This window comes from Plasmodium yoelii (genome assembly GCF_900002385.2).
Source record: "Plasmodium yoelii strain 17X genome assembly, chromosome: 9".
Lineage (NCBI taxonomy): Eukaryota > Apicomplexa > Aconoidasida > Haemosporida > Plasmodiidae > Plasmodium > Plasmodium yoelii.
The window spans coordinates 1-17,789 of record NC_036181.2 but is presented as its reverse complement, the minus strand read 5'-3'; the positions used below and the strand labels follow the sequence as shown (position 1 = coordinate 17,789).

At 22.8% G+C, this 17,789-nt stretch overlaps 3 protein-coding genes and 1 pseudogene across 3 annotated transcripts, besides 1 other annotated feature; 2 read left to right on the top strand and 2 right to left on the bottom strand.

Annotated features, from left to right (window-relative positions):
• Positions 1 to 1,233: 1,233 nt before the first annotated feature.
• PY17X_0900011 (uncharacterized protein) lies at positions 1,234 to 3,189 on the top strand (the record flags this gene model as incomplete). Its single annotated transcript, XM_721582.3, has 3 exons — positions 1,234 to 1,248; positions 1,356 to 2,597; positions 2,686 to 3,189. 3 exons carry the CDS (start codon positions 1,234 to 1,236, stop codon positions 3,187 to 3,189), a joined length of 1,761 nt encoding a protein of 586 aa, XP_726675.3.
• Positions 3,190 to 8,239: 5,050 nt separating this feature from the next.
• Positions 8,240 to 9,158, top strand: PY17X_0900007 (fam-b protein; the record flags this gene model as incomplete). The annotated part of the gene is made up of 2 exons (XM_034637525.1): positions 8,240 to 8,308; positions 8,472 to 9,158. 2 exons carry the CDS (start codon positions 8,240 to 8,242, stop codon positions 9,156 to 9,158), a joined length of 756 nt encoding a protein of 251 aa, XP_034493480.1.
• Positions 9,159 to 10,325: 1,167 nt separating this feature from the next.
• Positions 10,326 to 11,824, bottom strand: PY17X_0900005 (annotated as a pseudogene).
• Positions 10,326 to 11,824: a sequence feature (fam-a protein, pseudogene).
• Positions 11,825 to 13,253: 1,429 nt separating this feature from the next.
• On the bottom strand, positions 13,254 to 14,509 carry PY17X_0900003 (fam-a protein; the record flags this gene model as incomplete). Its single annotated transcript, XM_034637524.1, has 5 exons — positions 13,254 to 13,535; positions 13,616 to 13,725; positions 13,846 to 13,915; positions 14,006 to 14,252; positions 14,373 to 14,509. The coding sequence occupies 5 exons, from the start codon at positions 14,507 to 14,509 to the stop codon at positions 13,254 to 13,256; spliced, it is 846 nt and encodes a 281-aa protein (XP_034493479.1).
• Positions 14,510 to 17,789: the final 3,280 nt, after the last annotated feature.

Genomic DNA, 17,789 nt, shown 5'->3' with positions numbered 1-17,789 from the left:
TTATTCCTCTTGAGTGCATTAATTATTTCATTGTAGTAAACAGTGATATATCATTAGTAACAACAATAATAATATTAGATTAATATATTATGTATATTTAATTCTATCACATGGATATACAGTAGTCATATATATTATTAAACGGGAGATAAGATTAAAATTGTATGCATGCAAGATCAAAAGGAATATTAGAACACTTATTTAAGGTTTAATGCGATAATATTAGAATTAACAACATCTAAAAAATAATATAAATTTTCTTAATAATTCTATGGTTTTCTTAAAAATATAGTTTTTCTATATTGAATTAAATGTTTTATTATAAAATATGTAGTATATAATATGTTTAGGTTATAAGTAGAAATGTGCACTATAATGGGAAAATCAGTTATATTGTTTCTAAAAGTTTATTATCACCACTAAGTAAAAAGAAAATGCTAAAATTATAAACCTATAAAATTTAAGTAAAATACATTAAAAGAATTTCATATAGCTTCTTTTATAAATTAAAATTAGTTTTATATTATCCAAGTTTTAAAACGATACATCTAAAATTATTTAATAAAGCACATTTTAGTATAAATAAAGTTATTATATATTATAAATACGAACTACATATAATATATTTAGAAAAGTAGTAGTGTTAACCTATTCTATAAATATTGTAATCTAAATAAGTAATTTGTTTTATATTATTAGATATGATATTAAAAAATGCAACATCCAATATAGAATAATAACATATATAAATATTTGACATTCAAATAATAAAATAAATTAAAATAACTTTTGAAACTTCCTTATTAAAAAAGTAGCGAATATATATTTATTTTCATGTGTAAACCTATAATATAAATATATTATTATATGAAACAAATTTAATCTATTTTTTTTACGAGATTCCATGAATTTGTGGAATATAGTTATTCAAGATATTATTTAAAAAAGTTGTATTACGTATAAAATGTATTATATATAGATATGATAAAAATGTTAAACAAATAACCTCTTAAGGAAATTTAGTGATTGTCATAAATAAAAATTAAATACCTTTTTAATACTATTATTATAGCATGTTAATTTAGTATTAAAACTAATAGAACCTCTTTAAATATATATATTAATTATATAGAAGACCATTAACCGGATAACATATTTTATTATAATACATTCCTTATGTACACAATAATATTATGACAATTTTTTTACAGATTAAAAATAAAATCCAGCATAATGAGTTCCCATGTGGTATATACATTTTTTAATAAAATGAATTTTATTTTGTTGTTTTTGCATTGTTTATAAATTAACTTAAATTTCATAATATTTCATTAATTTTTATAATATTTTCTTAGTGTGAAGCATTTAAATTTGTTGATCAAATTTTGCCTGATGGTTTTGATTTCGAGAAGGATCATAAAACTTCTAATAAATACAATTATTATTGTCGAACTAACAAGAAACCATGGAAAAGAGAATGTAATACTATCGGTGAAGTAGTTAACGCTGTTACTATAATGTTACTTCATAAATTATCCGTTTTGAATAAAAATATAGAATATGAAAATAAAAATAACGAATACATCACGTATGCTATGCTATGGTTAAGTAATAAAATGAAACTAATTAAAATAGGGAGCTACGGAAGCGTGGCAGATTTTCATGTCACGTTTATACGAAATAGTAAAAAGTATCAACTATATCATGATAAAATCAATAAAAACCGCAAACTAATGAATCTTGAAATTCATAGAATGCGTAAACTTTATGGGTTACTTAATGAGTTGTGTAATGCAATTACTAAACATACCACCGATCCTTCAAATTGCTCCAATTTTTCAAAATTTGTTAATGATTGGATAAAATTATACATACAACTTGTTTTAAAAAAAAAAAAATTTTTTGAAGATGAATATTATTGTAATGTATTGGTGACTTTAAAAAATGCTTATGAGAAATTTAAAAAAGATAATGATACCAAAAAAAATTTTCCAGAAATTATAGAGATAGAAAAAATAAAAACTTGTGAGGAATTAGGTAAAGAAGCAACAAGTTCATCGAAAGTTCTAAAAGTGGAGTTCAATGAAGTGAAGACACAAAATGATTTAGAGAAAGGCAAAGATACCTCGAGATATATAGATTTTAAAAATATATTTGAATTTTATGGTTCATTTTTTAGTAGTATGTTTACTAATATTAAAGATAGCTTATATGAAAATGTGTTGCCAACGTTAACAGATTTTTACGGTAAATTTAAAAATTTTGCTGGTAACACGATTAATCATGTGAATAAAGAACTTAAAAAAGCAATAGAAACTTATGCACCAAATAATTGTATATCTGAGGAAAAAGACCAAGGGAGTAATCCACCATCATCTCAAGAAAGTCTATCTGAAAAAGGAGATTCTGATCAAAAGGGTTGCGAAGCATCTCAAATATCATTGACACGTCCAGTGATGAAACCAGAAACTCCAATATCCGACGTAGAAAGAGATGGAAGAACAGGAATAGGTGATAATCCATTCAACGTATACAAGAACATGGGAATTTCAATTTTAATTATTTTAATACCCATTGCTTTAGCTATTATGTACAAGGTAAATAAAAAGAAAATTGTGAAGTATACAATTTTTAAAATATTTCCTCACTATAAAATATTATATATTTTTCATAATTTTATGTTAGTATTTGCCATTTGGATGGAGAAAAAAATCAAAGAAAAAAAAAAAGATGAAAAAGGCTATAAATATGTTTGATACAAATGAAACAACAGAAGAAGTTATAAACCCAACTGATCGAAAAAAACAAATGAAAATAACTATAAATTTATCTAATCAAAACAAACAGGATAAAAAGCTTACCAATTCATCTACTCCAAAAAAACAGGATAAACAATTTATAAATTCATCTACTCCCAAAAAACAGGATAAACAATTTATAAATTCATCTACTCCCAAAAAACAGGATAAACAGTTTATAAACTCAAATGATCGAAAGAAAAAAGTGGAAATAATTATAAATTCATCTAAAAAAAAACAGACTAAGGATTTTATAAATTCCACTTATTGGGGAAAATATCCATTATTAAATATATATAAACTTATGAAGGCCGATCCTGTACCGTTTATAATTTTATTTTTGTTGTTTATTTTTTATCTTTATAAAAGAAAAGGCGATTCTTTAGAATAATAAATATAATTATAGTTTTTGTTTTGGGTTCAGATTCTTTGAATCTGACTTTAAAATTCAATATAAGTATTAAAAATAATAATTAAACTGCATATTAATATAAGTAATTTGGCTTATATAGACAATTAAAAAATGTATTTTTTGTAATATTATAATATAAATATATGTATTTTATTAATCTATATAAAACAGTGTTGTATGACTGATTTATTTGATTTCAATTATAACTTCCTTTTTTATAACTCTAAAAATATATTAGTATTCATCATTTGGAATTCGAAAGAGTTCCAAAGATAAAATTTAAGAAAGATAAAATAAATCATTAATAGATGAGTTAGAGGATTTTGATTGATATAGTTAATAATTTATAAGGTTGATAATAACGATGGGGTGTTGTATAAAAATAATGAAAATAAGAGAAATAGTACAGAAACAAAGTATATTAAAAAATGTGGTTATGGCAATAATTTAAATAGACAGGATATATGAAAGGATATTTATTTTATTAATAATGTATTACAACATTAAGATGATAAAAAACATTATGATAAATGTACATTTATTCCATGGAAAATATGATGCATAATCTCATAATATTTTGTATTTGTGGTGAGTGAATTATTTCAGTTAATAAATTTCCAATAATAGGGGTATTAATAGTAATCTGTGAACAAAAAACAATAATGTATAAATATATAAAAGAAAATATTATAGTTTTGTGTGGATGAATAGCATATATTGGAAATATTTACATTTATATAAATGTAAAATAGGATAAAGAAATAACAAAACAAAATGTGGAATAAAATTTTAAGTTATTAAAATATGTATACCGGTTACATAGTCGATATAAACATATTTGTTTATTTTTTCAACAATGTATCCACTTAAGTTAACAAAGATTTTTTTTAATTTTCCACTTTTAATATCATCTTCAGAATCAATTTCAGATTGGAATAAAGGTTTAGGGATCAGGGCTCATGGTTATATTGAATTATATATATCATAATATGTTCATTTTATGAATATTTTTATTTAAAGAAATTGCTTATTTTCATTCTACATTTATGTTATATTTTATTTTTTCTATGAATGTATATAATTTTTTTTTAAAGCAAAAATGTTTTAGTTGGTTTATTATAATGTGTATATATATGCATAAAATACATTGGTATTATATGTTTTAAATAACAATATAAAAAATGATTACATATAATGTAACATTTGTATTGAATCATTCTGATCACTTCATTAATTCCATTACAATAATGGTATTAAGATCAAACATCACTTACAAATAAAAATATGTCATGATACTATTTGGAATAAACAATAAGTCGTGATGCTACTGGGAGTAAAGAATAAGTCGTGATGCTACTGGGAATAAACAATAAGTCGTGATGCTACTGGGAATAATGAATAAATCGCGGTTTATTTTTACTATAAATGACACAAGTAACAGGACATATAAGTATTATATGAGGAATATGTTTTTTATGGTAACAAATGGGGGAATATCGGAAAACAAAAAGGTTTTTCAATGGTGTATCGGAATTAAATCATTATAAAGGAAGGATGGGGATATATATAAGTTTTGAATTGCAATATAAAATATTGACACATTTTAATAAATCCAATATATGATTACATATATATATGGGATATACAAATTAAAATAAAATGTTACAAAAAAGGGAGATTTATAATATAAAGATACTTAAATGTCTCGAATTATTGACATTTGTTTAACTATATCAATTATATCAATTAATTTTTACAGAGTGTGTGATATACTTGAATTTTTGGTTTATTCTCAAATATGTCATGAAAATATATAATATGAATCAGTAACTACAATGTGATATTGGTGGATACTATGTTATTGTATAATTATATGGTGATGGTTTGGTATCACTTTTTATTGTTGATGATATACTTTTATTATCTGATATTGTGTTTGTGTTTTCGCGTGGAACAGTTAAGGGTTTTGTTTCACTGTTGGATATTATTTATTAGTAATTTCATTCTTTTGATAATGGATTACACCAAACATAGTACCAAATATTAATGCTAATGTTGCAATAAAGTAGATATAACTGCAGCTTTGTTATTTTTAATAAACGACTTAGCATTTTTTTATTTTGTTTATAATTTCTGGGTTTGCTTCAACATAATTATTGGATCCTGGGGTTAATACATTTATTGCCAACAAAAAGGCAACAATATAATGGTTTTGTTAATTTGATTTTTGCATAATTAAGTAAAAATATTATAATATAATAAATGTATAAAGCGAATTAATGTAATTATAAGAGTTTATTATAACAATAAAATACAAAATAAAATCCAATAAATAATATTAAGATAGGAATATTTAATTTTTTTGGTAATTAAAAAATGTCCAGGGTCCCGGTTTAATGTTGCAGGTGTATGGGTTTGAATTTAAAAGAGTATACACATTTTAAATAAGTCAGATATATTTCGTTCATTATTATAAATACAGTGATGTAATATTTATAAAGAAAATTATAATATAATTATAATTAAAAATTCTATATATTTTGATTAAAAAAGGAAGGAATTAATCAATATATTTGGTATATGATGGAATTTTGTATTTAAATTTTTGTTGTATTTTTTACTCTGATTGAGATATGTAAAAATAAAGGTAATATAGTGTTTAAATGTTATAGGTGTGATAATATATGTGAAATGAGAAAAATAAAAAGTCAATAATTAAATTTTGATCATTTTGTAGATATATATTTTTCTATTTTTGATTTAAAATGGTGGTAAGTGTGTAAAATAATATTATAAAAATGTATGTAATGGTTATTGAAGTTTTATTTTTATTATAATAGTGGTAAATAAATTATATATAGATTAATAAGTATTATAAAATCACATAAATTAAAACAAAATTAAGCAAAATCATGAAAGAAATTGAAATTGAAATGTATTTTGGGGGATATATAGTGTTATCTTATTTGAATAAGGATATTAATTAATAATGGGGAAGTAAACAAGCAAAAAATTAGGATCATTGAAATGAAATAGGAAAGTAACTATGTTATTGTATCATTAAATAGTGGAAGAAATGAATAAATGTTGGAAAATTGGATACATCTTCGTTGTTTATGATTAATTTCTTAGATTTTGAATAAAGTTCATATAAATGTACATTAATATTGTTATGGTGAATGGAAATTTTTGTTTGTAAAGGGGTAAAATAAAGGAGTGATGTTCATATAATGGTGAAAATAAAGGAGTGATGTTCATATAATGGTGAAAATAAAGAAGTGATGTTCATATAATGGTGAAAATAAAGAAGTGATGTTCATATAATGGTGAAAATGAAGATGTGATGTTCATATAATGGTGAAAATAAAGAAATGATGGATATACTTTTTGTTTAAATTTTTGTTTAACTTTTTGCAATGATGCATTATATTTAAAATTAAATGAATATCCAGATGGTGTTTGTATATTATCACCTAATTGATTAAACTGGTCATAATTAACACCTTGTGGATTTATTTGGGGAGAAAATTGATACAATGGATTTTTATCATTAATTTTCGAAAATACGTTATAATAAACTTCTTTAAAATCTTTATTTGTATAAACTGGTTACATATTTTAAGTCAGTATAAAATTATTTTCTTTTAATAATTGAATTTCTTCGGGATATATTGATAGGTATCATATTATGAGTATGGTTTGTAATTAAAATGTTTTCGGCGAATTCGGAATAGGGATTTATGTTTTTTTGAATTTATTGGATATTGTATGATGTTGGATATCGAATCATATGTATGGTGTTTATCTAATAATGTTGTAAACGGAAATGATTGTGTTTCATCTGGTTTTATTTTAAGGGATTTGGGAATTATATTAAAATTTTGTGCTTTTTTCGTATTTGATTAAACGGTGAAAGAAAATAAATGGCATCATTTGATATGAAGGATTTCCCTTCAACTATAATGGGGTTTTGTAATGAAAGTGTGTATTAATTTTTAACCAAGCTGAAAATGGAGAGAAAGAGCGATACAATAATTATAAAATCAGTTGATGTGAAAAAAATGAAAACCCCTGTTATAAACCCCATTCACGGGGGAAAAATCACTATTAAATATACGGAAAGTTATGGAGGCCGACCCTGTATCATTTATTAATTTTTTTTTTTTTTTGATTTTTTTTGTTTATAAAAGAAAACTAAATTATCCAAAGTGATAATTTTAATTATGTTATATTTTAAATAGTAAATTTGTCTATAATATATATATGGTACATGTCAAGAGTTTGTTTCATATTTCATAATAAAAAATAATTTTTCTATATGATGGAATTATAATATTTGTTTGTATTTCATTATTAATTATAAAAGTCACAATATTGTTTAAATGAGAAAAGTGTCTAAGAATCTGTTAAATAAATATGATTAAGTATGTTTCATTTTTCGATTTGGGGTAAAAATAAACTGGTTCCATGTGTATTATTTTTGTTATTTGATGATGTATATTATGAGATATATTTATAAACAGAATGATTATATAGGAATCTATGAAAAAAAATATTTTTACAAAAAAGTGGTAGTAAAATGGAGAATATTATTAAGTAATATTTAAAATTGGAGGAATGCAACAATAAAATATAATAAATTAGAAACCATTTAAATGTAAATAGCAACGATGGTTAATGTTTTCATTATATGTTTGTATGTATTAATATATAAAATATATATGTATCTAATATTTTATTATTTGAATTGATATTTATTAGTTTTCATATGTAAGGAATAATGGAAATATAAAAGTTCACAATATATTAGAGCCGTATCACTAAATGTACTAATGCATTATAAATTATATTAAAAATTGTGTATCTTTTATAGAAAGGTTAATATTTATATCAATGAATGGTTTTAATGAATATAACGAAATTGATTATAACAATTATAAATTTTATAGAAAGTGGAAAAAGTTAATAAATGAAATATATTCCATGTTTTTTATAGATATATTCATTTATTTAATAAATAAAGCTAAAAATGAGAGTCAGTATTTTAAAATTTGTTTTTTTTTCAATTATTATTTGTTTTTTTGAATATGTTAAAAATGTAAGTTACACACTATCTTCTTTATTATTAATAATATTTCATTATAATTATCGTATTTATTGTTTTGCATTAACCTTATATTATTGTTTGATGTATTGGTAAAACATTTAAGTTAATTAAAATTAATTACACACATGTTAATAAATATTTCATTTCTTTTCAGGAATTATATTATATAAATGAGAGAAACATATATCATGAAAGGAATATAACAAATTTTAGAAATAATAGGATATTAGGGGATACAGATAACCGATTCGATTTAAATTATTTTTATGAATCAACTTTGAGTCTTGCAAATCAACTTAATGAGTACAATGATGATGATGATGAAGAAATAAAATATCTTCGAAATATTATAGATTCACATGTAAAGAAGCATAAAGAAAATAATACATTACCCGATTTAAATAGTTTAGATAAAAGAACTAAAAAGTTAATTGATGAACTTCACAAAGAAATAGAAGAAACAAAAAAAGAGCTTGATAATATAAAGAATAATAAATTAGCAATAGAACTGATACAAAATAATCCTGTATCAGAAGAAGACTTTAAACAATTGAAAAATGAAAGAAATATCGTGGGGACTGAGCATTATGGGGTCGATTCAAATATCGAAAATGAATCAAAAACTAAGCGAAAGTTAACAAAATTGACCAAAAAATTAATGGTGAGGGGGGTGTTGTTGACGCTGCTTGTTTTGTCGTTATTGGTACCCGGATTGATTTATTTTGTATTTGTTATTATGAATGTAGTTCTTTCAATTGAAATAATTATTGAATGTTGTAAATATGTTAAATTCTTTTTTAAAGAATATAAATCATACAAAAAAAAAAAAAAATCAAGATAGGGACTCTTTATTATTATGTTTTGTTATACTTTTTCAAATGAATAAAAATAACATATTTAATATTTGATGTTACATATTGATATATATATTATATAAAGTGATTATATATTTATCTATGGAGAGCATATATTATTTGGATTTGATAAACGAATTCAACGACGATATTTAAGAGAACAAGTAAAGAAAATGAACCATTATATATGGTTCGAATAGTAGTGGTTATTCCAGGAATAGTAATAATGATTGATATAAGAAAGTTTTTATTTTTGACCATAATTTTTGAAGATAATCATAATATATAATGTTATATATGTATAGTTATAATATTTTTTTACTGTTTTTGCATAATTTTTATGTAGTTTTTATGTCGTGGGTCAGGGTTGAGTTTGTGTTTATAGGACCCATATTCGGGTTAAGTGATATATTGCATTTAATTTGAATAATTTTATAATATTTATTAGTTTAAGGAATTGTTTTAAAGGTTTAGGGTTATATTGAATTATATATATATTCATAAAATGGTCATGTTATGAATATTTTTATTCTCCATTTATGTTTTATTTAATAGGATAATTTCCCAATGTGGTGTTACAATGGCAAGAAAATAAATAAACTATTATCTTATATTGTTTATATTTATGTTATATTTTATTTTTTATATGAATGTATATGAATTTTTTTTAAAGCAAACAATGTTTTAGTTGGTTTATTATAATGTTCATATATATGTGTATAAAATATATTGGCAATATGCTTTAAATAGCAATACAAAAAGTTATTACATATAACGTAAGATTTGTATTGAATCATTCTGATCACCTCATTAATTCAATTACAATAAATGGTATTAAGATCAAATATCACTTACAAATAAAGAATCGTTTAAATATATGGGATATTCCCCCAAATTTTAGCATATAGATGATGTCCATGTTTGTAAACAAAAAAAGGTGAAATTATTAAATGAAAGATCTTCATAAGTTATAACATTTTTATTTGTAGTATTCAAAAAATGAATACATATAGATGCATTATAATATTAAAAGAGATAAACAAATAACAGACAAGAAAAAAACAATCAAAAGCAAAAAAACATTTTATGATGGTAATTTAAAGCAATCATTATGTATGGAAATAAATCATTTTATTAACATAAATCTTCTAATATCATGGTGGTGAAAAATATATGTTTATTTGTGAAATGCCAAATAATCTAAAGGTTTTCCAATAATCATTTTTGTTAAATGGAACCATGTTCATCATTCTAAGAAAAAAACATAAATGGATGATTATATAAAATGTTTAAATTTGTTGCAAATTATAAATATGTACACTTATTTAAAACCATATTTTTTTAACAATTGTTGAAATAAATTATTATATTATTAAAATCTGTATACCGTTCATAGAGTCGATATAGATAAATAAATATGGTTCTTTCTTTTTTCAACAATGTATCCACTTAAAGTTAACAAACTTTTTTTTATTTTCTCCATTTCTAATCTCATCTTCAGAATCAACTTCAGCTTGGAATAAATTTGCACTTTTTACTATTTGTTTTCAAAATATTTTTTATTTTTACGGTTGTTATCAATTATATTTGCTGAAGACATGACAATTATAGTTTTGTTTTTTGATATCTACAAAATTAATAAAAGTTTATTTGAATAATATGAAAATTTTATTTATAACGAAATAGAAGAAGAAAGTTTGCTTACTTTATATTTTGCAGCTATAGCATAAAAATATTTCTCACGAGTCCACGGATGTTTTTTCCAACGTTGTTGTATCATTATTAAATTTGGAGTATACACACGGGCAATTTTTTCTAAAAACATATTATAAAATTGCATAAATATAATTAAAATATTATGAGTTTGAATATATGGAAAAAATAAATAGTATCATATAAAATATATCACGAATAAATAAATCAATAATAAATCACGAAATTTCGAATAAATAGTAACAATAATATGTTAATTCGACTAATTATTTATGTTTTGTATACTTTTACCCGGGCTTATACATAAATTGCTACAATCAGGATCCCAAAACTTGTTTATTAGTTCATTATACTAATGGAAGCAAAGAAAAATAAATATTATAATTATTTTTTAATTTCAATTTGGTTTATAACTTTTAATGTTGTTCGTTAATTGATACCTGATTCGGATCATAAACTATATATTCAGCTTTTATAATTTTTGTATGCTTTTTATGTTTTTTTTTATATAAAACTATATTCTAGAAGGAATTCCACCACAACTTGTATAACCTTTACTTGTAGCATGATGTTTTAACTGTTTTAAAGCGTCATTCATAAATTTGTACGCATTTATAGTTTCTTTGGGATCGGTATATAATAGGTGTTTGTTTTTTTGATATATTTCTTTTGTATTATCATAGCTAAAAATGAACATATTTTTAATGTGTACAAAAATAAAGTTATTGTATTTATAACATTTTTGCAAAGAATACATTTAATATTTTCATAATGAAATATATATATATATATATATTGTTGTATTTTCTTACGTATAACGTTTTTTTGATTTCTGTTTTGTATTTTTTTTTGGAACAAGCTCAGTTGCAAGGGTTTTATTATTCACATATAGGGGGATGATTAAAAGAAAAAAAACAATTTGAATATAAAATTTATTCATTTTTGAACTTTAAAACAAAATATTAAAATATATATTATATTTTTTTTAATTAAAAATTCTCAAAATAGCACAAATACATTAAAATTGAAGCAAATGATTTTCTCAAATAAAGTATAAAAAACAAATATTTATTTTAAAAAATGCAAATTATTATTTAAACAACAAATTTGAATACTTTTATCAGATTGATAAGTTTAATATATTTTTTATTTAATTAATTCAATCACAAAACAACGTTAACAACAGAATTTTTCATAAATAATAAATATCAAAAATATTATGATCCATAATTTCCTTATATTATAATATCTAAAAATAAATAATTTTAATTATATAAATGATATTTTTAATATATAGGATTATGAATACGCAAGTTTTATATTTTTATAATTGAATAAACTCAGTCTAAAATTTATAAATCATCACGTTATGCATTTAATTTTATATATTACTAATGCTACTATAATAACAACATTTTTTACCTCATCATAATAGTAGTATGATAAAATTTATATTATGAGAATCAAACAATCTGTGATTTTTTTTATCACTTTTAGTACAAATTTTACTAAATAACAATTTTCTAGCAAAATTATTAATTTTATAAAAATTATTTATTGGTAGCAATATTGACGGCTATGTTTTTTATAAATTAATGCAAATTATAATTTTCCTTTTAATAACAAAATATAGTATTATAAAGTTAAAAAAAATACAAATAAAATATGAAGTAAATATGAAATAAAATATGAAATAAAATAATGAAACATAAAGTTGCAAATTCAAGAATATATAATGTAATTAATTTGTTTTTTAATTATAATATTCTTAATGGGTGGATGTTAATTTTTTATGGGGGAAAATTATGTTTATGATTGATTGTTGATTGTTTATGGTTCTGGGATATTGTAATTACATTTTTTATAATTTGAACACTAATTAATTATATGTTTCATTCCGTATGTTTAATAATGAGATGATGTCCATGTTTGTAAACAAAAAAGGGTGAAATTATTAAATGAAAGGAATATGACAAATAAAAGATCTTCATAAGTTATAGCAGTTCTATTTGTAGTATTCAAAAAATTAATACATATAGATACATTCTAATATTAAAAGAGATAAACAAATAACAGACAAGAAAAAAACAATCATAAAACAAAAAAATATGTTATGATGGTAATTTAAATAAATACCATTCATGAAAATAAATCGTTTTATTATCAAAAATTCTCTAATATTACGGTGGTGAAAAATATATGATTATTTATAAGGGAAAAAGTAGTATAAAGGTTTTCCAATAATATTTTTTTGTTAAATGGAACCATGTTCACCAACCTAAGAAAAAAAACATAAATGGGTGAATATATAAAATGTTTAAATTTGTTGCAAATTATAAATATTTACACTTATTTAAAACGATATTTTTTTAACAATTGTTGAAATAAATTATTATTAAAATCTGTATACCGCTTATAGATTCGAAATAGGTGACATAAATACGGTCCGTTTTTTTTTCAATAATGTGTCCACTTAAGTTAACAAAAATTTTTTTTAATTTTCCATTTCTAATATCATCTTCAGAATCAATGTTAGCTTCGAATAAATTTGCATTTTTTACTATTATGTTTTCAAAATTTCTTTTATTTTTACAGTTGTTATCATTTATATTTGCTGAGCTCATGACAATTATAATTTTGTTTTCTGATATCTACAAAATTAATAAAAGTGTATTTGAATAATATGAGAATTTCGATTTACAACGAAATAGAAGAGGAAAGCTTTCCTTACTTTAAATTTTGCAGCTATAGCATAAAAATATTTCTCACGAGACCATGGCCATGTTTTGGAACGTTGTTGTATTATTACTAAATTTGGATTGTATACACGGACAATTTTTCCTAAAAGTATATTATAAAATTGCATAGATATAATTAAAATATGATGAGTTTGAATATGTGGGAAAGAATAAATAGTAACAATAATATGTTAATTTGGGTAATTATTTATGTTTTGTATACTTTTAACATTATCATCATTGAACAAATTGGCATGATCGGGATTCCAATACTTGTTTATTATTTTATTATACTAATGGAAATAAAGAGAAATATATATATTATAATCATTTTTTAATTTCAATTTGGTTTATAAATTTTAATGTTGTTCGTTAATTGATACCTTATTCGGATTATCAACTATATATTGTTTTTTTTCAACATTTGTATTATATTGATATTTTATATCATCAAAAAGCATATAGTCAGTATAATATATATTATATAATCCATAATCAACTGTATTTGTAACATGATATTCTAATTGTCTTAAAGCTTCTTTCATAACTTTGCATGCATTTTTAGTTTCTTTGATATCGGTATATAATAGGTGCTTGTTTTTTTCATATATTTCTTGTGTATTATCATAGCTAAAAAAGAACATATTTTTAATGCGTCCAAAAATAAAGGTATTGTATTTTTGCAAAGACGTACACATTTAATATTTTCATAATGAAATATGTAATATATATATTGTAGTATTTTCTTACGTATAACGTTTTTTATTTTTTTTTGATTTGTGTTTTGTATCTTTTTTTGGAGAAAGCTCGGTTGCAAGGGTTTTATTATTCATATATAGGGGTATGATTAAAAGAAAGAAAACAATTTGAATATAAAACTTATTCATTTGGGAACTTTACAAACAAACTATTAAAATATATATTAGTATTTTTTTAATTAAAAATTAACTCAAAACAGAACAAATATAATTAAAATTGAAGGAAATAATTTTCTCAAATAAAGCATAAAAAACAAATATTTATTTTAAAAAATACAAATTATTATTTAAAAGTCAAATTTGTATGCTTTTATCAGATTTATAAGTCTAATATATTTTTTATTTAAATAATTCAACCACAAAACGACATCAATAAAAGAATCTTTCATAAATAATGAATATGAAAAATAAATAACTTTAATTATATAATTGATATTTTTAAATATAGCATTGTGAATACACATATTTTATGATTGATCAAACTGAATTTAAAATTACAAAACAGCTCATTACGTATGGAATCACATATTGCTTACACTAATAAATAAAAAAGCATAGTAATATTAATATTATATTAAAATAATTAATTTAATCTGAGGAATGCAGTTAATTTTATATATTACTAATGCTACTATAATAACATTTTTTACCTCATCATAATAATAGTGTGATAATTATACATTTGTGATTTTGTATCACTTTTAGTACAAGTTTTACTAAACATTTTTCTAGCAAAATTGTTAATTTTATAAAAATTATTTATTGGTAGCAATATTGACGGCTATGTTTTTTATAAATTAATGCAAATTATAATTTTCCTTTTAATAACAAAATATAGTATTATAAAGTTAAAAAAAATACAAATAAAATATGAAGTAAAATATGAAATAAAACGTGAAATAAAATATGAAAAAAAATAATGAAACATAAGGTTGTAAAGTCAAGAAATATATAATGTAATTAATTTGTTTTTTAATTATAATATTCTTAATGTCGAGGTGTTCATGTATTATGGGTCAAGGTTATGTTTATGATTGATGGTTGATTGTTTATGGTTCTGGGATATTGTAATCACATTTTTTATAATTATTTTGTTTATAATTAAATTTTTTATAATTAATTTTTTTATAATTAATTTTTTATAATTAAATATATGTATGATTGTGTATGTTTAATCTGGAGATGATGTGTAAATATTGAAGGAAAACAGGGGTAGTGTGATTAATATGAAATAGGTGGTTAATATGAAATAGGTGATTAATATGAAATAGGTGATTAATATGAAATAGATGGTTAATATGAAATAGGTAATTAATATGAAATAGGTGATTAATATGAAATAGGTGATTAATATGAAATAGGTAATTAATATGAAATAGATGGTTAATATGAAATAGGTGGTTAATATGAAATAGGTGATTAATATGAAATAGGTGATTAATATGAAATAGGTGATAATATTTGTTTGATAAAGTATAATATATAGATTTAAAATGATTAAAATGATTAAAATGATTAAAATGATTAAAATAATATATTAGATATATAAATATTGGTTATATATGACAATTGTCTATTATATAAAACTTGTTAATCAGGGGTTATGTTGGATTATGAAGATTATAATATGCAATGCATTTGTTTGTTTGATGAAAAATTTTATTTAGTAAAAGTTATTATTTGTGTCACTATTATTTTGATTTAAATTATATTACGGGAATATATGTTGTAATAATAGGATTATATGTGAGGGTGGGTATGAATTATAAGATGATTCATTTGTAACAATTGTCTACAATATAATATACCTTCATATTAATATGTGTGTTTTTAAGATTAATTAAACAGATCACTAATATATAATAGGTAGTGATAAAATATCGACCGAAGTCCAACAACACAACGATATCTATAAAAGACGTTTTATGCATCTAACATTTTTAATAATAAAATAAAAATCGAACTATATATACAATATTTTTTAAGTTTTAATCGTAGCTACTATTCTTTTGTATTAATAGAAATTGCATTATATACGTTAATTTATTTATCATAAGGTATAATAATAGATTAATCACTATTAATTTTTAAGCTTTATAGTTTTGAGGTATATATAAATTATATTTTAAAATAGTTAAAAGAAAAAACATAAGTATATTAAATATATTGTTATAGTTCTAATAATTATAAATAATATGATATATAGAATATCGCTGTTGTTCTAATATAGTAAAATATTATACCAATTACTAATATTGAAACATGTTAAATTTGGGAAACATATACAATTATATATTAATGCAAAGTATACAGCAAAAGTATGTAACAATTAATTTGAAATAATATTTTTATTAGGTTATTATATACATACAAATTCACAAATATATAATTTAAATATATTTTTATTGCGAAATAATATGTTCCAAAATAGTTAATTTAAAACAACAAAATACGGAAATATTCTACATTGGTTTAAAGGATTATTATTGAGTGCACTAATTGTTCCGTTGTACTATGTAGTTACATAGCAGTGACAATAATAATAGTAATAACAATAGTAATAACAATAGATAAAGTATTAAATACGAACATATGTATTATGTTTATTTGATACACTATATGGATATAAATTCAGGGTTCAGGTTTAGGGTTCAGGGTTCAGGGTTTAGGGTTTAGGGTTCAGGGTTTAGGGTTCAGGGGGTTTAGGGTTAGGGTTCAGGGTTTAGGGTTTAGGGTTCAGGGTTCAGGGTTTAGGGTTCAGGGTTCAGGGTTTAGGTTTAGGGTTCAGGGTTTAGGGTTCAGGGTTTCAGGGTTTCAGGGTTCAGGGTTCAGGGTTCAGGGTTCAGGGTTCAGGGTTCAGGGTTCAGGGTTCAGGGTTCAGGGTTCAGGGTTTAGGGTTCAGGGTTTAGGGTTCAGGGTTCAGGGTTTAGGGTTCAGGGTTCAGGGTTTAGGGTTCAGGGTTTAGGGTTCAGGGTTTAGGGTTCAGGGTTCAGGGTTTAGGGTTCAGGGTTCAGGGTTTAGGGTTCAGGGTTTAGGGTTCAGGGTTTAGGGTTCAGGGTTCAGGGTTTAGGGTTCAGGGTTCAGGGTTCAGGGTTCAGGGTTTTAGGGTTCAGGGTTTAGGGTTCAGGGTTCAGGGTTCAGGGTTCAGGGTTTAGGGTTCAGGGTTTCAGGGTTTAGGGTTCAGGGTTAGGTTTAGGGTTCAGGGTTCAGGGTTCAGGGTTTAGGGTTCAGGGTTCAGGGTTCAGGGTTCAGGGTTTAGGGTTCAGGGTTCAGGGTTTAGGGTTCAGGGTTTAGGGTTCAGGGTTCAGGGTTCAGGGTTTTAGGGTTCAGGGTTTAGGGTTCAGGGTTTCAGGGTTCAGGGTTCAGGGTTCAGGGTTCAGGGTTCAGGGTTCAGGGTTCAGGGTTCAGG